This window comes from Falco peregrinus, chromosome 4 (assembly GCF_023634155.1).
Source record: "Falco peregrinus isolate bFalPer1 chromosome 4, bFalPer1.pri, whole genome shotgun sequence".
Taxonomy (NCBI): domain Eukaryota; kingdom Metazoa; phylum Chordata; class Aves; order Falconiformes; family Falconidae; genus Falco; species Falco peregrinus.
Window position 1 is genome coordinate 29,174,329 of NC_073724.1, and position 24,040 is coordinate 29,198,368.

General features: G+C 40.2%; 1 protein-coding gene across 2 annotated transcripts; it reads right to left on the minus strand.

Annotated features, from left to right (window-relative positions):
- Positions 1–50: 50 nt before the first annotated feature.
- Positions 51–22,582, minus strand: CLTRN (collectrin, amino acid transport regulator). Of its 2 annotated transcripts, XM_005231926.3 has the most exons (6): positions 22,129–22,399; positions 21,695–21,753; positions 15,947–16,032; positions 8,985–9,101; positions 5,994–6,188; positions 51–1,902 (listed from the first exon to the last, which is right to left on the minus strand). In XM_005231926.3, exons 1-6 carry the CDS (start codon positions 22,193–22,195, stop codon positions 1,746–1,748), a joined length of 681 nt encoding a protein of 226 aa, XP_005231983.1. In that variant the 5' UTR covers positions 22,196–22,399; the 3' UTR covers positions 51–1,745. The 2 variants fall into 2 exon arrangements, with proteins under 2 accessions (XP_005231983.1, XP_027634779.1); XM_027778978.2 differs by lacking the exon at positions 8,985–9,101 and having other exon boundaries at positions 22,129–22,582.
- Positions 22,583–24,040: the final 1,458 nt, after the last annotated feature.

Below are 24,040 nucleotides of genomic sequence, written 5' to 3' on the forward strand. Positions count from 1 at the left end.
AGAAGGACATCAAAGACAACCATGACAGACAAGACCATATGAGGCAAATGATCAGTGGGTTCCATAGTTTTATTTTGTATTTAGCCCTCCTCTGCCCTGCCTCCCTTAGCCTCCAGCTTACCGGCTTCCCCTGTTCAGCTGCCTCCCTTTGCCCCACTGCTTCCCCTTCTCCTCCCCATTCCTCCCCTTCTGCTCACCCTGTTCCCAAGAGCCAGTACTGAGTCAAATGGATAGTCAAAAGTTCTCAATACAGCCAAAATTTGTACCCTGGGAGACCAGAAAACTTTGTACCCTTTAGGACACTGGATAGTCCTTTACAAGCAGCTTTTACCGTTTTACCCTCTTCCTGTTGGTGAGAAGTCTGAAGGAATAACCCTAATAAGTAAATAGATTTTCTAATATTGCCTCCTCCAAACGTGACACTGGAAACAGGGTGGTTAATGGTCAAATCTTGCCCTCAGTGATATGGGCAGCTGTTTGGTGACTGCAGATATCATATTTTGCTTCAACACACTTCTGTTCTCTGTGTACAGTTACCCACATATACCACTCCCCTTTACCGGGCCCCTGTTTTTCTGAAATTAGTCAGAATTTTATCACTGATTTAAATAGGAATCGGATTAGGGCACAGATAGCACAGTCTGTGTGTATGGCTGACTCCAAAGTAATCCAACAATGCAGTTTAGGGTCTGGCACCATTTGATGGTGCCCTCAACTTCCAGTCACACAAATGGGAAACACAGGTTTCAATGGTCTCTGCTGACTTACCAGCATCTACACGTTCTCACCCCGGTCAGGTGCACCAAGCCCAGCAGCTGGTGATCCAAGCACTGAATCTGTTCACAAGATATCCAGCTGTATGATACCTGGTGATATCCTGAAGGTTCATCTGACACTGGGTTGGCTATGTCTGGGTAATCTACTCTAGTTCTATTTGCAAAAAATGTAAAGAAGATTTTTCCAAAGAGCTGTGAAATGCCCTCATAGATTTAATGAGAGCTGGGCCACTAACCACAGACTGCACCTTGGGAAAATCTGCCCTTTGTTGCAACTTTTAATTTCAACAAATATCGAACTTTTGCAACTTTTAATTTCCAGGTCATGTAATCCATGACTTGGATCCGTTAAGTGAAAAACACTTTCAGTACTAGATCTTTCCTAGCTCTAAAGCTGTAGGCGACCCAGCCACATTTTAACTTGCTCTTACAGAGGCTGTGAAAGCTTGCTTTTTTTTTTCTCTAGAAATGAATACTTTGATGCACCAATTACTATTCCATCCAAAGGCATACTGCATATCAGCAAACAGAAGTCATTTTACAGAGAAACTTTTGCATATGGCTTGAAAGAAAGCCCAGCAAGAACTGACAAAGATAGATGATCTCCCCAGTGATATTCAGGAATAATACAGTTTCACATTTATCTCAGGGAAAAACAAGCAATGGACATATTTAAATAATCATTAAAAATTAAATCCCTGACACAAGGCAGGATTCAACCCTGTTCTGCCACACATCTTCTGGAAATCTTTAATGGATATCATTTGAGGTTGTCTCATTTGCTTTGCTCATGCACAAAAGCTTCGTAATGGAGGTTTGAGTGTATGTGTTATCCGCAAAAGGTTCTCTCGAGGGAAATTAAGTGAAAGGACATTTTTCTTGTCTTCATGTTTGACATTCAGGAGTAGTGGCGAGATAAGGTAGGCACAGGAGTCTTTCAAAAAACTGCCAGATAGCAATGGCAGCATTTCATAAGGGTGTGAATCGTTCATCATCTGCTGCAAAAACTCCATTAACATGGCCTGCTTTTAAATCCAGCACTTCACAAGGAATCCCATTTTCTACTGTTACTGTCACTTCGCCTTTCTCTTCTAAATTTTCTCTCTCTGTTGACTCTTTAGTCTTTCTAAAAACAAGAAAGAGAAAATCAACTTATTCTGTTGACCTGCAGCACTTCGCCATGATTCCACAGACATAAAACCTGCACATTTAGTCAGAAGTTTATCATAGGTTATGTTCTGAAAGACATATTCTGGTGCACCTCTTTGCTGTTGTAAATATACCATGGAAGGTGAGAGGCCTACAGATTGGAAGCCCTGGTTTAGTGGTTTGAGGACAGGATCAGGAATCAGAAAACCTAGAGTAAACACGTTGTAAATATGTTATAAATATTACTTCACTTCCTTATTCTGTAAAATGACTGGAAGGTGCAGAAGGAAAAGGTAGCGCAAAACAAAAATGGAAAACATCTTTAAATCTGTTCCTGCTTTACATCAGGAAGGACTGCACTAAACATCTAGTCTGACACTGTTATGTGTATCATAGATTTCACCTCACGATGTGGACAAATTAAAACATACTTTTTAGAAGCAGACCAGCTTTAGACTATAGCCTCCAAAAGTGGAGACTTGAATGCCCTCATACTCCTTGATGATCTTCTCTAGAAGTCAGGTACTCTTAATGCTGCAAATCTGCAGTTCTAGTTCAAACTTCATTAACAGCCACCTTCCTACCCAGTATTTTATACTTCTGTTTTCTAGATCAAACAATTGCACAGCTTTCACTTTTCCAGGCTCCAGTTCTCACTAAAAGCACATTAAAACAGTTGCTGAATAAAGTTATCTAAAAATACAACCATGAGAAGATGTAATACAGAAATACCAGTCAATGTGTCATGACATTCCTTTAATTCCAGATTTATTCTGACCTTGAGATCTACTAGTTCATAGTTGAAAAACCTGCTGTACTTTACAGCCTGCAGCATCAGCGGTTTCAGAGGATAAGAAACTCAAAGGTCAGCTCCACTGCGTCCTATCCCATAACATGTACTATAACAATCTGACTCAGGACTATCATAACAACCTGACTCAGTGTAACTGCTAATAACGGCGATTTTCACAATAATAACATTTTATTGGCCTTTAGGAGATTCTTGGCATTAGAGACTAAAAAAAAAGTGGGGAATAGTGGTTGAAACCTCTGGCTGATTTTATCTGCTCTTACAGTGATAAAAGGAGGGCTCTTTAATACAAAACCTGTGGGAGAAGAACATAAAAGATACTAAGAAACAGGTTTAGAAGAAATTAGAGGAGTAGGAGGTGTGTGGAACTAGATGTGTGGAACTTGTTGCCATAGGAATTCAGAGAAGCTAGAAACTTCTAGTCTAAGGGGACACTCAACAAGTTAAAGAAAGAGAAAACATTGTGGGTTAACCAATACACACAGACCAAATCCAGCTCTGGAAGACTCTCAGCTGCAAATTGGATGCTGGGAGAATAACAGAGGGAATCACTGTGTGTGCTTACTCTGTTTTCACTCTCCCCGAGGCAAATGCTTATGGCCTCTGCTGCAGATGGGATTTTGGGGGCTTGGGGTAGAGTTCAGCCTAGTTCAGCATAGCCAGCAGAGGCTGGTCCTGCCCTGGGTATACACCAAATCTATTATCAGAGAGGGAGGTGTCCTGTTGCTGCAATGACAGGAGAACAAACATAAGGCTGGGAGACACTGTGTCTGATCCAGCTCGCTGTAGAGTCGAGGGCTACAGTCACATGGAGCTCTTCCAGCTGCAGGCAGCTGTGGCTTTGAGTTTTACATGTTGGGCAGTGACGCACAGTGAAGACCTAAGTAAGAAAATCTTTCAATTCAAGAAATGATGCATGAGTCTAACTCATTACTGAAACTCCATTATAGGCCTGTGCTTCCCTGTCACCCGGAATACAAACAGCCTGAAGCACGTGTTTTGGGGCTTATCTGAACTAAGGCATTTAAGTGGTACTTTAAAGGCCTATAAAGACAAAATGCCAGATTTATGAGAAGTCAACACCGTCCTTGGGGCCAGATATCCAACACAGCTTACTAGGCAACAGAGCTGCCATTATGTCAGCTCTGGACAGGTTTCCAAGAAAACTCATTACTGGACACGCAGAAGTCTTTGACAACCTGGTCACATACTTCAGTGCCTGAAAAAGAGATGAGCACTTTTGAAATTTTCTTCTCTGATGCCTGGCTCTTCTTTTTCAAAAAAGCCAAATAGCCCAGATCATCCCTTTTACCCCTCCAGTCTTTGCAACAGTAGATGGAAGAAATATATGCTTGGTTTACCCTCCCTCTCACTTCCCCACCCCTGCCTGGAAACGCCATTGACGTGCAAGGAAGGTTAGAGTTCAATCATGGATGGATCTGCTCAGAGGAAAGGTTATACGCAAAGGCAGACTAGGGAAACAGAGGGAGAAATAAAAAGGAGAATAACAACTAAAAGGGAAAGAGCATGAGACAGAGAGGATACCAAATAACCATAGGCAGGCAGCAACAAACCATATTACTGGTAGTATGACAATAAGGGCATGTAGTTTACACGATATTGAGGGGAACTGCTCAAGATCAGCTGAGTTATTTTGAAAATAGAGGGGGGGGAGAATGGTGTCTTTCAGCATGATAGGAAGCACAAATGATTATTGTAGCTAGAAAAAAATCATAGCTATTTAGCATAATTTATTTATATTACACTTACTTGATATGTTCAAAGACCCCCTTTAAGTTAGGCACTATATAGACACACGGAGCCATGATACTACACAGCGGGTAGATATGGGCTTCAGGTAGCAACATTACTCTCCAGTTTTACAGAAGAGGTCACCTAGGTTCAGGGGATGAAATAACTCAGCCCATACCACACGGAAGGTTGTGACAGGGCTTAAACTATCCACCGATCCCAAGTACCTGCCCAGACTCTTTCCCCAACAGCATCCCTCATCTATTGTTTGTTCAGGGTTTTTTTGAAAATGGAAAAGGGTTTTGCAAATTCACGCAACTCTTCTGAATGCAAAACATAACCGAAGGGAGTCTGACTACAGTGCTAAGGGTTCTCTATGAGAAACACTTATCCTTTGCAGTAAGTGTTTTTCTGAGGTCTTTTAATGTTGTTCGTCAAGGTGATAAGGACGCAGAAAGGAAGTCTCTGCAACACACCACTTTTCATATATGAATCCTTTGTTCTGATATATTTGGGGATGCAGTCTACCATACAGTCAATAATTTTGTCACCTTGTTGTCAGCAGAAATTTACCCTTTTTCAGTTCTTCTGCTGTTCTTATATGACTGTGTTGCTGAAGTCATAATACTGTGTTAACCTAACCTCTGCCTCTGTGGCAGCCTAAACCATGGCAAAAGCTGAACTTCTGTGGCAGAGTCTGAGTCAGCTGAGATATTTCTATTCCTCATGCCCAGCTCTGAGCCAACAGAGATGGCTGGACCAACACTCTACTTACTTTCTGTCTTCCTCCAACACACTTACACTAGGGAAGCATGCATAGCTTTCTCTTTTTCACCAGTACCTCCACAGGGCAGAAACTGAGAGGAAAAGAGTATCTCTCTCCTACCCTATTGTCAAACAGCAGATACCTAGGCTTATGGGGAAATCTGGTGATGAACCTGTGAAGGGCTGGGTACTTTGGACTCACCAGGTGATGAATGGTAGGCGAGACCATGCATCATTCCATTGAGCAGGGCGCCTTCAGCCATATATTAATCATTATTATGTTGTCTACTGAGGTTTCTCAAACTGCAGCAGCAAATTTCTTTTAGCCCTGCCAGCTTTTGACACTACTGCCCTGGAAGGGGCACAGCCACTGCCAGCCTTCTCCCTCTTGGTAGCTATTTGGGTAGTCTGTGAGAGAAGGCTCACCTGTGGCACACTAAACCTTGAGAAGAATGACAGCCAACGTCTTTGTAAAGCTATCATATCTAGTTAGGTGGCCTCCAGGATCGTATTCTCATACTCCCTATTTCCTCATTATGCCCCAGCATTACTAAGCCATCTATACTTCACAGTTAAAAATTTTAACCCCTTTCCTCAGAAAAGGACATATGGATTATCTTTACCTACATAGGACGTGGGGGCACAGCTATCATTTCTCTGAGGCTGATTTGAAAAGGAAAACCAGCCCAGCTTAACTTGCCGGTATTCAGTTAAAAAAGAAGAAAATCTAAGCTGCTTACTTCTTGTGTTTCTGAATCCCTGAAACAACGAGGAAAACAATTCCTGCCACAATGAGACAAAGAACAACACCAAATACAATAAGCCAGACAGGCGTCGCGGGTTCAACAGGAGGTGATAAGGTTGAGGTTATCTTCAGGAACTGCAGTGTTTTGTCACTCAGTAGGAAGGCACTGTTGATTCTGTTCCGATTCATCCTTCACAAAAACACAAAGAACATTACAACTCTTTATAAAGGTATTTTACAAGTTAAAAAGAAGAGGGGGGAGGGGGAAGGGAATTTTCATGTATGTGCTGCAAATCTGGCAGGGCTGAATTTGATTCAGCATAACACTGGCAGGATTACACAGACCTTCACTTTAACATACACCTTGCTAGTAATCCATAGACATCCACACACTCAGAAGGTTTTGAACACCAGACTTCCGTATGTATTTATCTGAAAAATTGGGAAATACAGATAAGACCTGAAGTACAGTATTATTATTTATTTCTGTTTTGGACCACGTGCTGAAGGCATATCAGACTGTAATCTGTAAGGGTGGCTTTGCTGTCTTGCTCATGCAGCATTCAAGGTTAGCATGAGAGCGGCAAATCTACCCTGCAATGCTCAGAGGAGTTACTTATCAGTGCCCCTTGGTTCCTCAAAATGACCCATTCTGCATGGTATGGGCCAGTACATCTGCTCTTGCTGCTGCAGATTTTCTTAGGTCCTCAAAGCACAGGATACAATTTGGTCCATAAGAATCCATCCTTATTGCCAACACACCCTTCCTTCCCTGCAGGTGCAGCTACAGGGACTTCTATTTTGCATACTTTTTCCATTATGAGAAATGTAAGTCTGAGAAACATGCTTTTTCATATGAGTTGTACAACTGCTACCCTTTCTAATGGATGTCTTCACCCACATTTACTACTTCTAAGCATTTGCAGGTATTTCTGGATCTGAATCTAAGCAGCCTTAAGAGGCTTTAGCAGTACCTTTCATTAGCTTTTTCAAAATGTTAAATTTTTTTTAGAAAATGTATTACATATATTGGTCTTGAGAGATTCTTTTTGATTGCAGTTGTATGATTCACAGCAATTCTTTCTTATATACAGTACAACCTATTTACCATAAAGCAACTATTTCCTAAGAACAGATATATGGGAAATACAGGTAAATTTTTGAAAATTTCTTTTCTCGGAAATCATAAAGTCTGACTGTCCCTTAGACAGTAAGTTCTTAGCCTTAATGGAGAGCTAGCGTTCCTGGGAGGACTGAAATCCTTGGCAAATTATAAGACTCATTATACGGTAAGCTGTCTTTGATTTAGAAAAGATTTTCATCCTTATTGATATGAAAGGATCATTGTGAACAGCTGAAATGAGCATTGTTCACCCTTATCTAATGGCTGGAGTTAGAGAATTATGTGCTGAAACACATGCAGGCAACTACAATTGCATTTTGTGTTTGTATATGCATAAATATATCCCGTGTGTCTTTATGCAAGACCTTGGGTCTCATACAGAGCTCTGAGAAGGTTTACCTTCCTCTTTGTTCTTACTTTGTAGAGGATCTCATACAATAAAATTCTGGTCCATAGGTAGTGCTCTTATGTGCTACTGTAGTATGAAGAATTAGCATATTGGTTTAGTATGGAAGCCTGCAATCAGAAGCAATTGAATAAAAAGCATTGTAGTTTTATAGACTGCTTTATTTCTTGTTTCTAAGTTAGGTAGGAATTAAAACTTTTCATAAATAGCATATTCTTTATCAGGTGACAGACAAGAGTTAAAAACCAAACGTAATATAATAGCATCCAATTTCTGTGGCAAACAGGGCACATAAAAGACTTAAATAAATCAGCTTATGCTACTGAACGTATCAAAGAATAACAGAAATGCAAAACCCCTGCATTCCAGCACTCTTACCAAGAACTTCAGTGAATAAATAATCTGCTTCCTCCACTAATGCTATGAAACTATTGTTTGGTGTCTCTGTTGGAAATAGTTTAATCTGCTCATAAGCTTAAGTTAATCTTTCCGAAAGAACGCATACTCATTCATCAGGAATTAGGCATTACACCTCCATAGAGATAAGATGAATTTTCAAGGCAGAGTACAGAATGCCTAGAAACAAAGAGGTCTGTTTTCCATTCCAAGCCTGAGAAATGTATGTGAGTTATGCTGCTTGTGGGAGTCATCCCTATAAACCCCTTACGCAGGTTTGGTGGATGATTGAAGTCAGATTACCCATTTTTTCTTTTCCCCTCTTCAGCTCTATACTCTTGCCGGGATATTGGAATGGGATATTTAGTAGAAAGCAAACTGATTTGTACCACCTGGTACTTTGTACAAGCAATGCTCAGCTATGATATTGACTGGCATTCTAGAAAGAGCTGGTATGAAAAGAACGTGAGAATAAGATTGTTTAAGCCAAACTGGGCCACAGCCAGCTCTGTTCATGAAGAGTTCACACGACCTCTTTTCATGTGAAAGCTTCTAAATTAAGTACGGATGAACTGTACTTGAGAAGCACTGAAAGGAAGCTGGTCACTTGTCCTGGTCATTAGTGGGCAGGTGGGCATGTGGCATGCAAAGGAAGTTAAATTATACAAATCCCACCCAGAAAGTGTGCAATTCTTTCATCTGAAGGAGAAGGCTCTCTTGCTGGGAAATGTAGCAGCTGGATGAGAGTAGTGTATGTGCCACACACTGGACAGCAAATTACAGGTAGGGCTCTGGAAACGGACTAGATTTCTTCTGAGGCTCCAGCATTAAGAAAGACCCCTTTCAAAGTTATAATCCCAAAGCTTACATGCATTGCATTCTGTGGGACCCTGCAAAATCCTCTAATCTCTCATGCGTGCAAGAATCCTGACCCCTTAGTGTTTTAACTACTTGGATTAGCTCATCTTTAAAGGGGCAGAGTGCCCATTCATACAAGGCCCAGAGAGAGAAAGTATCCTCAGTCAGCAAGGAAGAAAATGTTGCCGAAGCCGTGGCTGTACCTGATGGCTGCCTCTACCACACTTCCAGGAACAGTTGTCACATTTTTGGAAGAATCTGTGACCACAAACCAAAATGACACCCGATCCGTCACATTACAGAGCAGCACATTGGAAATTCTGCAGACAGTTAAAACAAAAATCATCATTAAAGAAGCATGGATGGAATCATTGAAATATTTCAGATTTTCTTAAAATATTGCTTTCATCTAAAGGGGGAAAAATTCCTGCTTTTAAAAATGTTAACAGTTAATGCTCAAGGAAGAAATATCACTCACAGCATTTCCTATTTCCCATTATGAAATTTTGCTTATTGAGACCAAACTTGAGTCTTCAAATGAATTTCTGAATCTATTACAAACTTGCATGGGCATACATTTAATGTAATCAAATGGAAAAATACATATTTACATCTTAATCATCAGGGCTGTGACATAGGCCACGTAATGGGGCAAATGCATTGGTGAACTATGAGGTTTGGTTTTGACAGATAGTACCACAGGAACCAGTCATGAGGGATTCCCCACATGATTTTCTAGTGAGTGTAGTCCTACAGGATACATTTGTTGGAGGGAAGAGCAATGAAATTGATGTTACTCCTTTTGGCATCTTTGTTCACAGAGTCAGGCACAGAGTGGAGGCAACAGGCTAAATCTAGACTTTCTGCTGGCACTGGCCTATGCCCTTCAGCTTATGCTATGACAAATATTTATCTCATCTGTTTTAAGAGAAGATTGCTCAGTTTTATGTGAAGTCAGTAGTGGAAGGGCAGAGACACGCAGCTTCTCATGGCATACTATGTAAAAAGTGTGCAAAATGTCTTTTAAATGCCTTTTTACAGATTCTTAAAAAATTTGTTTCTACCACTAATATTAGCAAATGGTGGAACTATTGTTAGAAAAACCTCATGGAATGACACCATCATGAGTATTTAAACTGAAGAAGTGAAGGCTAATACATTAGCTAATACACCTATCCTCAGTCACAATTATTATGATTAATAGTGACTGAGGATAGACGGTGTTCCTACGTTCTTCTCTCTGTTCCTAGTTTATTCACAAACCTAAGAAACAAACCAGCCAAACTGGTGTAATATATAGGAATTATATAAGATGGCATTTATTACAGCACAGCAAGGAACATAGTATCTATCATTAAAGGACAGCCAAAGCTTTTATGAATTCAATGACAAATAGCTAGAGAGAGAAAAATGAAAAAAAAAAAAATTTAGTTCTATATCATTAATAAAGAGACCAAAGAATGTGGCTCGGGATTTAGATTTACTGGCCATGTCCAAGCAGTAAGCAGATATTCTGAAAGTCCAGGACCAAGAATTAGGATTATTTTTATTTCCAGAGAGCAGCCTGGACTTGGTTCACCTTTCCATAAGGTCTACCTGGCCACAAGCACAATACAGCCACCCTGTCTTGACAGACTCCACTTGGGATGAAGGGTTTTCAGATACTGCCTGCTGTTCTGGAGAAGAAAACCCTGCAGTGAGCAAGTGGAGAAGAATGTAGCCCCTCTTTTAATTAACTGCAGTGATGTTTTTAATGCCCATTACTAGCTATTATAATTGGTTTTAAGATTTGGCCTGTCCATCACCAAAATCTAAGATATAACATTTCCTTTCTAGCCTGTCCTCTTTATCAGGGTGCAAGCAATCCCCCTGTCACAGAGCAATATTTGGCAGTGCCATCTGCTGGCTAATTACAAATACAATTAAATAACCTCTGCACTGGCCTGAAGAGCAGGAAGCATGAGGTAGGAAGGAACAGAAGGGAGCCAAAATTGCCAATGAATGCCTCCATCCAGAAAAGAATGAGTTTGCTTTTAAGGCAGGACAGGCATTGGCTTGATCACAGTAGCTCATTATGGATATTTTGCAGAAATATTCTACTTACTGCTGAAAGGGGGTTTTTTGGGTGGTATGGGTGCCTTACGTAGTGCAACCTTTTGTTTTACAGAGAAGGAACATATTCCATCGAGATATACAATAAAACAGAAAGCAATGATTTTGCAGAGCTGAAATACCCACTTCTGCCTCTCTAGAACAATGTCAGTTTTGCAAATACAGAGAATTTTTATGGCTAAAAGAGGAAAGTTATCCTCTGGAATTTGAAAAGCTATTCACATCAGTTTTCTGACAACAGTCAGAAGATGGAAGCAGATTTATTCCTCCCAAAACAAAAGAAAAGCACAAAATTTACAGGACAGGGGAAAAAAAGAGTCTACTTCTGGCTGGTGGCTGAGAAACTTGCTGATTTCAAAGAGTATCTAAAATTGTATCTGCAGAGGAAGTTTTCCATCATGAGAATTTATAACAGTAGGACCTAAAGCTTCATGTACTGCAGTTCTTAATGCTGGATTTTTTGTGGTGCAATCAAAAACCGGTCCAGGTAGAAAATCTGTGTTTGTGTTGTCCTACAGATGTTCTTGAAATGAACATGAGTGAGTGAGAAATGAAATGAAGTGAGTGAGGAAAGTTTGATCCCCAAAGAGAAAGGTAAATTTGGTAGATAAAGACTGGCAGAACATTCTGACCTTATTCTCATTCAGAGACTCAAAGAGACTCTTCAGCCAGGGGTTGTCCCTACAGTGCCAAGGTTTTCAGCATGAGATAGGGCAGTTGGTCATCATTAGGTGCAGCATCTCTCTCTCTTTAGAAAATACAGTACACTGAATCAATTGGGCAGCAAGGCTTACACTAGGATACATACATACTGCCTCCTTTCTGCTCCCTGTTATGTCTAAAATCCTTGCTTGATTATAGGCATCCAATAAAAACCAGGAAACCGTAGCAGCTGGTTTCACTGCTGCGACTTTTTCATGAGTGTGAGTGGAATCTGAATGCTGTAAATCCTTTCAGGCTCAAAAGAGAATAATACTGCTCACAAGAAGTTCAAAGAGGATTCAGTAAACACCAAAACAGACTGGTTCAACAAGCACTAATGTGGCAGTTTCTTTGCAGCAGGTATGTCTTTTTTCCTCCCCCTGTGCTATTTGCATGCAGGTTTGATCCACAGCATGCAGAAACATTACAAAACTATCTCTTTACATTGTTTAGATTGGAGAAACCTGACTTCTCCAAGCATTATGTTAATTAAGTGTATTTGTAAACATATGTGGACATTTTTTTTATTTCCTTAGCAGGCAACAGATAGACTTTTGTCATGGTGATTATAGGAGACTGTTATCATCAAAATAAAAAACATCATGTTTCTCCCTTGTGGCACCATGGAAAAGTACAAAACTGCATTTTCTTTAATATACACAAGTGAACAACAATGAGTAGAGTGCAGGTTCCTCGGCCTGAAACGCCATCGTTGTTCTTTATGGAGATTTAAAGGATTTTTTAGGGGTAAGAAAGAGCTGCCAGAGACTCTGAGGGAGCTGCGTGTCTGCAGTTGTTAGCTCACGGGAGAGCCATAGTCCCCAAGTCCCAAGCACTATCTCCAGCTCTCCCGAAAGCATCAGGCCTCTTCCAACCCATTGCTGTGCAGCTGCTCCTGCAAAAGATTGTTATTTCCTTCCTTTTTGTGAACAACAGCTGTGGGATCACCTTGATGTAACAGCTTTAACTCTAGAGGCTTCTTTTCTTGTTCTAAATGCTCACAATATTTTTACCATCAAAATAGCTTGTCTTAGGAATATGGATAATGTTGGTGAATTTTTTTTCTGTTCACTTCATGAGGAAAACTGCAGCTTTTTTAATCTACAAATGGGGAAGAAGATGTACCGAAGGTAGATTCTCTTACTTGAATAAAAGTAAATACGATAACATTCTTTCTGCTCTAAAGATTAACCAGTCTCAGCCTCAAAAAAGATGCATATTATTTCAAATGAGTCACAGATTAGAGAAAACAGAGTTACTAACACAGATACAGACAATAATTTTTTAACGCTGAGAGATCAAAGGTTGGCTTATGTAGTTCATGAATGCATGTATTGAGAATTAATTGAAAGGCCATACATAGAGCAGGAAATAAAGGGGGTTTAATTCTCCACTGAAAAAGAAGTATTTATTTTATCTGTATTAATAATAATTGAATAATTTTATGGATTTTGTCTTCTGTTTCACACAGACTTGAAAATTTGACAAGCCTTTCAAACATTAAACACAGCTCCATGATTTATTAAATTTTAGTTTAGAAATTAACCTTAGAGAACTCAAGATGTAATGTGCAAGCCTGTCCATTCTGCACTGGGTCACTCAGTGGTTACATAAGGGCAACAGCAGCATCAGCTGCTGTTTCCAGCAGCACATTCAAATGCTTGTCATTATGGGCTGGCTTTTATCCAGCTTCAGAAGCCTAACAAAAGGTGACTTTGAATTTCAAAAGTGATGGGACAGACTGCAACAATAGTTATGCTGATCCACCAGATAAATTATTTTTGGGGCCTGATCCAGCCTGCTGAAGTTAATGGCATTTGGTCTCATGTGGGAGTTGGTTGTGGCTGTGAGTTACTGCAGGGCTGTGGGTGTATTAGAAATTAATGGGATGTTAAAGGGGAGGTTTGTCACATTCTGGTTATGGCCCTGTGCAGAATTTATACCCTAACAGAACCAGTATTTGATTATGTAAAATACTGGTGAATTTTTTGTAAGTCTTTATTTTGACAAAAATCTTCAGCTCACTAGATGCAAAATGTGGTTCATTTTAGATGCTAGCAGAACGCAGTCACAAGCGCCTTGTTTATTCTTTTATAACAGAATAATTGATCATTGCTCTTTTACAGCTCCCAAAGAAAATCTGTTGGTGTTTATCTGTAAAAGCTTCTGTAGTGTAATGTAACTTATTTGCCACAAATTCCTGCTTCTGCCTCCCTCTCCACTGCAAGCCCCTGCTGCAATCCTGCCCAGCTATCCAAGAGTGCCGTTCCTTGTGCATGGCATGCTGCTGTACCCTCAGTGCTCCCACACCTCCATACCCACTGCAGAGGGGATAGAGACAGACTGCTTTCCTTCCTCTACACTCAGTTCCTTCCATCTGCCAGCCACAAGGATGGGGAAAGGAGTGCATTAGTTGCAGGACTTTTAATAGGATGGAGGCGTTCAAAGCTTTCCTGCTTCCATGTAACAAGCAGGTTATTTGAGGTGTATTGGGAGGTTCATCTAGCTCTCCATCATTGAGTAGTGACCCTGAGTTCCCTTGGGATTTGGGAGAGATCTATGGATAGGAAACACCTCATCCTGTTGCCTAGTAAGTTATACTAGATCTCAGAGCTGCTCCTTCAGCTGGCATGCTGCCTACACATGACCCCAAAGGTATCTAGAAGTCCTAGAAGAGGTATCAGTTATACCTCCAAAGTACACCCCAAGTGATACCCCATGAGGAAGTCCTACACCACCTTAAAAAGAGGTAAAGTTGCCCTCACCTAGCTGTTTTCAAATATTATACTGACTTCTCTGACAAGCATAGTAGCAGGAAATTACTGATGTGTGCAACCTCACCTCCAAACTGGGGTAACACTGTCATAATCATAATTGTCCATAGGAAAAATTGTCTTGGTAGGAAACTGAATTAAGTGAACATAAATGCTGTGATTTCCTGCAGTGGATAGAGATAACATCCATTAAAACTTCAACTCCTTTCATACTGGCTTGATTTTTCCCCATCCCTGCACCAAGCTTTCTAATATTAGTTGAGTCTGCAGAGACCCATGGTGCTTGAAAAGGAAAAAGATCACTGGCTTCTGACAGAGTTTTTTTGCTGTGTGAAAGCACCACAACTTTGAAGGAAGAAAATAATTTTAAAAAAGGACCTGGGACTAAAATAAGTATACAAAAGTGAATCTGTATGGATCACATACTTGATGAAAACTCTGCTACTTTGAAAACCTGAGAAAAAGCCTGCAAAATCACCTTTAATTAGCATGTACCTTGAACTCATTTTTTTAGGTGTCATTTTCATTGGGTGCAGTAGCATACTTGGATGGTTTTGTTAAGCTTGGTGTGATGCCTCTTTTGCTCAAAGACGCCAGCTTCTGAGGAATAAAAATGAAACAGCAGGGAACCAAACACTCCTGTTCCATGGAGGGGGAAATCACCTTCTATTTAAGAGAAAGTGTGGCAGCCACAATAATCATAATGTGATTAAATTTAACTAATATTTTTGCAAATGTGGAATATGCTGCATCTGATGCAATGACAGTCTGAAGTATTTTTAAAGTAAACTGAGAAATTTATCCTCATTAGCCTACCAGAACCACAAGTCTGGTGAAAAATAATAGGCCTATAGAAATACACTAACAAGGTTTCTCATTTAAGAAAGATAAGAGCATTCTGAAAATACAGGTTGCTAAATGGTCTGTCTAATCTGCTATCTAACTTCGTAAGTATCAAGGATCGGAAGCCTGAGAAGAATATTCAATACCTCAGGGTAGATTTATCCCAAAACCAATTAAAAGCTGAATTATGTCTAAACTGCAACATCTGAAACTTCTTGATGCTAGGTAACTCAACCGCTGCAATATTAGGGACAGATACCCCCAGCAGAACACAGCGCTAGTGTAGCTATTCACCCTCCAGTTCAATGAGTTAGCTGATTTTCAACATACTGAGGAAGCTGTGCTCTAAGAAAATGTGCACCAAAGCTGCTTATTCAAGGATCTGTACTGCTTCTCTTGCCCTTGCCAATGTGTCCCTTTGCCTCCTCCCAGTGTGGTCTCCAGAAGGTATTATGTCTTACTGCCAGATTCTGCTGGAGTGAATTGGCACAATCCCACTGAGATCCACAGCTGTGTCATTTCACATCAACACCGATACTCGTCCAAAGATTGATCATTGCTTAAAACAGAGAAACTGTGATGTTTAACATATATCTGGGTGTCAAAGAAATATACTGGAACAGGCTGTTCTGAGAAGCTGTATGTAATGATCTCTACAGTTCAGTACAGCAGAGAATGGGCTACAACATACAGCATTGTTAATATGTATACGGCAAATCAGAGTAGATGCTCACTGAGTTGTGCTCTTGCTGGAATATCTTCTCATTGCAAAAGCCACCATTGCTTTGAAGAGGTACTCTTCATTAGCGTCCCAGGCATACTGTAAAAGAAGATGGAAAATAATCAGTTCCAGCACCAGTGCTGGCAGTACAGAGAGGGAAAGGAGTCACTGAACTTGAAATGCTACATTGATCAAGGAAATGAATAAATTCTCTGGTTGTGCTACAAAAATAAATTCCTGCCCGTTATTCGGTGTGCATGAAAGACTTTTTCTAACAGCTGTTATAAAACGCAGTATAAAGTGCAAAGAATGTTTCCAAAAACTGAATGAATTGAACGCTTCTGAAAGCTGTCCAAACTGGAGTTGTAAAGTTTCTTGTACCAAAGACTAGGCATACAACTAGAACTCTCCTCCCACAGCTGCACCCATGGCCTTGCCTCTTTTGCTGGATAAAGTAGAAGGTTTAAATCCACTCTCAAAGACTATTTGGCTCTGCCCAAAAATAAAAAAAAAAGCAAATGTTCAAGGTAGTCTCTAGGAGTTGGATGTCAGGACACCAGGAAATAAATTGAGATTATGGCCTTATTGCTGCACACCATCCTTGGAACAAGAAGACAGACTCAACAATAGCACAAATTACTACATCACAGATGAGATGAAAGAAAATAGCATCCTTACTACTTTAATAAGAAGTAAAATACAGGCTCCTAAAACTGTTCTCCATTGTCTTGATGAAAAATCATGCTTCCACAATTTCAGTTTTCTGAGATAGCTTCACTAGGTTCCTCTGGGCTTTCATCCACATATGCAATTCTAATCACCTGTAAGAACTGCACCTATTACATTTTCATAACAGAGCCATGGCTGAGGCATACTGATTGAATTTCCCCTTTCAGCAGATTACAAAGATTAATAGTTTCTTGGAATTATATTAATGGAGGTTAGAGGCAACTTTCTTCAGTCAATCAGAATACAAATCTAATCTTCAACTTTCAGTATTAAAAATATCTGTACTGTAATCATCCAAACCAGAAATCCAATGGTGTGGATACTTAACCCTGTCGACAATTTGGACCTACTTTTTCACAGGCCTTTGTAACACATTCAAAAAACAGCAATATATGTCAAAAAGCAGTAAACAGCATTGAAAATGCCAAATCTCAATTCTGGTTTTTAAATACTAATTTTGAATGCATGGGGCTGCAACCTCTCTGCAGAAAGGAGGACTCCAACTTCCAGGCATCAGCCCTCATTTCGCTCTGACATCCTGTAGACTGGGAACCTAAGCAGGCAAGAAGGCAGTCATTTAAAGAGCAGAAAGTCATACTGATCATATTTATCATCCCTAGAAAATGAAAAGTGGTGAAATGGGCTCTCTGAGATGCAATAGGACAGGGACAAACAACAAAGCTGAGCAACAGACATCTTGAGTAACATTCAAATCCAGCTGCAGTGCTAAAAATCTGGGTTCTGACTCACCACTCTTGCCTTGTGAATGAAGGGAGGTGTAAGCATACTGTGATAATGCCAGCCTAGAGATTTAAACTGGGGGGGTGGGGGGGAGACCTTCAAAAGAAATTATAAAACCCTGTATTTTGATCCCACTGCACTGATGAAAACATGAGAGCAACGACAGCAAATAGTACTAAAAGAAAAAGAGATAATGTAGTAGAGAAATTAATGTAGATGAGAGCCATAAAACTATTGTAATTTTAAAGATATCTGTGCTTAAACCACAGAGAGCACAAGTTGCAGCACTAAAAGGGAAGATCTTCCTTTTTCTGTGTGGGGCACTACTGACTGAATCCCTGTGTGCCATCTGCAGACTTTCAGAACAGGTTCAAAAGGACAGAGAGAAAAAAAAATTGTTATCCAGTGGATTAAACCAGCTGTAGAGATGATTTAATCAGTTGTCTTGAAAATGGATAATGATGAAACACACTCTATTTCACACTTACATGGACACAAATGCAATGCAGCACTACCAAGTATTGTAGTTGAAATGTTTATGTTTAGTGCAATATACGTATATATGTACAATTAATTACTATCAAGTATTCAGTTTTCATAAATAATGCAGTAGCCTACAGCTTCTTTAAGTCAGAGTAACAAAAAGGGCATCTCGAAACAGCGAAAATAATTTGTAGTGAGGAACTCCAGCCCCAGCTGAAAGATTAAGCACTTTAAAAAAGACAGAACAAACAGAAAGCTGCAAGATACAGAGGAAGAGACTGGCAGAGAAAGCTCAGCAGAAATCAGGGGTCTTCTTGAGTGAGAAGATGCTGCAGAGAACCTTCCAGGCAGAAGGGTAAGAAGCCCCAAGAAAACAGTGATCAGACAGGAGGTACAGGAGATAACTAAGGGCTCCATATGAACAAGAACCTATGTACATGATTGCATGCAGGGCTGTGCAGGGGGAAGGCAACATAATGAGGAGGAAAGCTATGGCAAGACTACCTTTAGGCTAATAAACTGTATGAACTCATGACAAGTGGGCACAAATTGCCAGTAGTCAGTTTCTAATCACCAGCTTTCTCCAGTCAGAGGGACAGGTACAAAGAAACCTGAATTGTTCTGCTATGGGGCTTTATCAGTTTCATCTTTATCCTCCAGCTGCAAAAGGCCTGGACCACAGCTGATGACTGAGGACGTTGTTTTGGTTCTTTTATGTCCCGATGAAGTACAGCTATTGATGCGCATCTTGTGCTGCTACAGAGGAAGTGTATTAAATATCATGTGCAACCACACCCTATAAACATAAGATAACTGTTACCAATGAAACCTTGCATGATATCAGAATTATTAATGTTTACCATCATCCTTACTCTATAAAGGAACAAACACAAAGACCCTAACTCAGTTGCCCATTCCATCCTTTGTATGTTAAGGACGAGCAGAATTAGACACAGCTGACTGTGAAAGCCAGGTCTTAAGTGCCTGTTAGTGAAAGAGGAGGTTGATGAGATAATGGGTAAAAGATGATGAGCGTAGGTTGTTGAGGGGGTGAAATGCTATAGTAGTGCTCTAAGGAAGACAAAATTTAAGGTAGTAGAACAAGATTATAATATTACAAGATTGCCCTGAGCAACCTGATCTGATTTCAGAGCTGACCTGGCTTTGAGCTGCAGGGGACTAGGGACCTCCCAAGGTCCCTTCCCTCCTGAATGGTTCTGTGTTTTAACTGAACAGCCATTCAGACTGCAGAGTGGCTACAGACACAGGAGCACGCTTCCGGGCCCCGTTTGATGGCAAGACACCAGGTGCATCCCCTTCATCCTCTACCCTGGAGACAGCCTGAATGCCCGAGTCAGAAGGGAAGTGCACCTTCTGATTCACCTGGCTGCAGCCCCTGGGGTGGCAGCTCTTCGGCTCTTACAGTTACATTGAGCGGTGACACAGAGTTACATAGACTTCTCAGTGTGCATCACTTTTGTTCATTCCCTAGTTGCCTTTGGCCCTTTTGAATTAACTCTCTACCACTCTGCTAACTCCACCAGTAGGAAGCAACTAGTGACTAGCAGCTATTCCAGAAGCCACTCAGAAAGTTAACACCAGCCTCAGAGAAACTCATCTATCACCTTCCTTCCATTTAGGCTTGCAGATACCATGTTTCCTCCCACCGGTTAGCAAACAACGTCTCTGTCAAGTACACCCATTATTTGCAAATAAAATGATAACGGCTAAATACTTACTGTATCTTAGCTGCTCTTTCCAGCTCCGTTGTGATAAGAACTATATAAATACACTAAATGGCACTCCCTGCCTCCAAGCACAGCCTACCTTGCGAACAAATTAAAAAATAGTATCCTCTCTTAATCAGCCTCACACAAAGTGGATGCCATGCACTAAGCTACGTGGAAAACTACACTGACCTCTCTGCTGTGCCCCTGAACGTACATTGCAGTTATCCTGCCAGTCCTACAGCAAAATGCCCACAGTACTGGGGATTTCTGTTATCATCTAGTTTGAAGTGACTTGGAAATCAATGGAATAGAATACAGTAGCAGAACACCATACTAAGGTATTGTAAGCTGGTCGTGTCCTACTGTGATACAAGGCCACTATTATGTTTTTCTTTTCTAAAATAAAGAAATAAAATAAAAAAGCATCCCAAATTCAGTTTGATAGTAATTTCAGTTTTCCATCTCATTCATTCACAGAGAAGACTGCAATAGCTATGAAAAGGTACAACTACCTGTGCACTTAATAAATTGTTCATTATTTGTGGGTAATGCTGTATGGCATCTTACCACTTTCAGCATGTTGTTGTTCTAACATGTTGTTCTAGATTGTCCAGTTCTTAGGGCATTCACACACTTTGTTATACAAAATAAACTACTACACATCTACAAAAAAACAATAGACTCCTCAGTTATTTCTTTTTTCTCGTAATATAAAGTGCCTTTAAGATTAATGATTTATATTATACCCTTTTTGGATGAAAAATAAATTACAAATGATCAAACCCCCCTTATTTTACTGTAGTTGGATACGTAAAAAGTAATAAGAAAGAACATTACTGGGAACTGCAATTTTCATTCTTTGCTACTATTTTGAACAAAGATTAAATCAAAATATTAGCAGTTATCATTGAGAGGAGCTTCAATAATTATTTTGACATATTTTCAGCCATAGGATTACACTATTTTTAATAAATATTTCAACAAACCAGGCTCATACTACTGTTTAATTAAAGTCTCTCACCCAAGAGAATTTACTTCAATATGAATTTCCACAAATACTTTAGCATGTATCTTGAATATTTCTTCCCAATTTGTCTGGTTTATGAAGCTGCCACTGGAATTAGGTCCCTACTACTGTTAGTTTAAATTACCTGATATTTCAAGGTAATTTTAGAATAGCTTCTATGGTCATAGGGAGATTCTCATAGCTCCAATCTCTTATAACATGTAACCTACTCTTTTTGCTTCCCAGAGCTCCTAACATAATCAGACACCAGATTTCCAGCGGAGATGACTGTCCAAGACATTTTATATCTAATTTTATGCTGAGCTGTGTAACATGCTGCAGATTTGCTCTAAGCATTCAAAACTGTAAACAAAGTACTGGGCTCTGCTGTATTTCATAACGCTTTAGATCAGGAAGGACCATTCGGTCATTTAATGTCCCAATCTTTTATGCATCACAGGCCCTTATTGCTCACACCAGTATTTTTACATCAAGCCCAAGGACTTGAGTTAAGCCAAAGCACTTCGGTCCTCATGAGACTAGCTTGTGCACCACAGGCAGAGGAGAAAGGCCACTATCCTAAGCCCTACATTAGCAGGGAATTGATAAGATATGCTTGGATGATCTCTATAGATCGTGCTTGTCCAAAAGCCTGACATAAAGTCCCATTTCATAAAAAACTAACAATCTTTTCCTGCTTCCCATCCCAGACGTGCTGGACTTTACAATTAGCGCTCTTAAGCAGAAGTGCTTTTCCCAAAATACAGACTTAGATTTATGCAGCACCTCTCACGCTTAAAGTCTCTACTGTTCCAGGAAAAAAGAAAAGTCTTTGACAGAAAACTATCTTTATGAAAAGGCAAGCTTTATAATTCTCTTACAGGATGCCATTTTAAGGAGCGGGTTAGTCAAATGTCAAGAAATGGATGCCTGGACCATGACTTGCACAAGCTGTTACAATTAACACTTCAGAACAAATTGCTTGTGCTGCCTTCAGAAATTTTACAGTACATATTACTTCTATTTTGGCAGATATTCAGTTAGGAAGAATATGTAAAGATGCTTTACTTACTGCATTCTCTCCCAAAGCTGTTTTGATACTGAGCCGTACTTTGAAAGCATTCTGTGCATCTGACACAAAGAGAAAAAAGCAAACATATATGAAAGTCAGGCAAAATAGGATTTTAAATCATTTACTGCTCTAATTATTTCACAAACAGCAGCTTCTAAATGTGTCTTAACAGATCACCCACTTAGAACAGACGTTACTAGCACGAAAAAAGCTGCAGCCCTATAGTCTCAGTGAGGTTCACCGTGACCTCTTTAAGTGAGATCAACTTCAATACTGAATTTGCAAAATCATAAAAGAAGCAAATGCTCAGTAATTCAATCTCCAAACTGGAGACAACCAGTTAAAATTAAAATCTGAGAAGCTGGCAGCTTTGTAGGCATAAACTCATAGCTACATTTACCTGGGGAAGGATGGGAATCGGCTCCAAAACTTACCTGGCTTGCAGAGCTCAGCGTGAGCAATGGCAACTACAGAGAGAGTAAGCAGTGAAACCCGTAACATCCCGTCAGCGTGGAAAGGTTGAGGCAAAAAGAAGTGAGTCTCCCCTGTAAAGCACTCTTAAACTTTCTGTGACCCAGGATTAAAGCATCAGCAGCACAAGTGAGCAACCAAGTAAAAAGTTTAATAATTAACCCCCATTATTTTAGCTAAAACAGGCACTAAAAACAACTGTCTTCTGTTAGTTATTGACTACCTTTCTCTGTAGCAAAAAAAAAAAAAAAAGCTGAATGAGTTTTTAATTTTCCTTCTTCCTTTTTAGAGTAATACAAAATTTCACACAGTGCCCCAAGCCAACCTTTTTCCCCCCAAGTTGCGATGTCAGAGAGGCACACAAGATGTCTGAGGGATGTCACACCAGAGCAGCTGGTGGGACACTGTGCTGTTACAATAACAGCAGGTGAACTTGAAGCTCAGCTGCCACCAGTCCCCAAAGGAAGCTGCCACCTGGGAAACTGGCTGGTCCCATAGAGGGCCCCTAAGGATGAAGGAAGAATGGGCACCCTTTCCATCCCTAAAAAGAAATGTGTGATGAACACAGAAGCCCCAGACCCAAAAAACAGGGCTCCGGATTCGCCCCTCATTTGCTTTTGAACTCATAGCACTTCTGAAGGGCCTGTCTGGTGGTCCCAGTACCATGTCCCTCTGTCCTCCATCCCAGTCCCACTCCTGTGTCCTGGCTCAAGAGCTTGTCTGAGCCTGGCAGAGAAAATGCCACTGTGGAGAAATACTTTCTCGCTGTCCGAGGATTGTTATGGTAGCAACTGGGATAAGAAGAGGTGCAATAAAGGGACTTCATAGGAGGCATGTTGAATAAGGACATATTCTTGTTTTATAGACATGACATGCTGTGTACACTGTATGCAAACATGCGTGGAAACATTTTAATGATGCACTCTATTAGTCAAATGTTTATCAAGACAAATGCAGAGGAGAAAGAATTCAGAAACTGAAATGTATCTCAAGTACTTGAACAGTCTTTGCGATCTGAACAAGACAGGATTATTTGACTCCACTCGGCAGCTGTACTCCCCCTGTAGCCTCTTGAATGGTTAGTTCCCAAATTGAAGATCACTTCAAAATGACTTTCAGTTGGTTCTTCAGCACTGAGAAGGGTGTCTTGAGGCTGCAAACCCAAAGACCTTCACAAGAATGAGTACCAGTAAGAACATTTTACTTAACTTTGGAACTGAATTTATGGCAAACAATAACCAGCATTTACTACATAAGAATACTTGAATTTTCAGGTAATGGAGAACTTACTGCTTCACTAAATCTTAATTTTAAAAGCCACTGTTAAAGGACTTGATATCCCATCTTTAAAAGTCATTAAGTCAAGCTGATTCCTGGGCACTTGGTTACTCTCACTAGGCAACCAGCTCCGAGTACAAAACTCTTGGATACATTATCTGCTTAGACATTCAATCTATGCCTATGAAAACAAAAAAGTGATGCATTCATTTCTAATGACAGCTTAAATTAACATGCTGTATGTACCTACATCAAAAGGAGAGCACTAAAAAATGCACAGATGTATGAAAGACTGACAGTTTTCTGTAACATTTGTAATTCAAAAAAAATCTTCAAGGAACATAAATATAAGTTTCATGCTAAATTCATGTGCATTGCTTTAATAACGAGCAGTTGAACATTTTTGTACCTTTGAGGAAAATACTGGAGAACTTAGGAAGAGAGCAGAAAAGCCGAGTGTTGTTTCCCTGCTGCCAGAAGGCAAATGGAACTGAGCGTCAATACACGGCATCACCACTTCTCCCTGCTGTAAACGACTGTAAATCAGTTCTTCCCCCTGGAATCACATGGAGCCGGTGTCAAAGTACATTGAAGGCA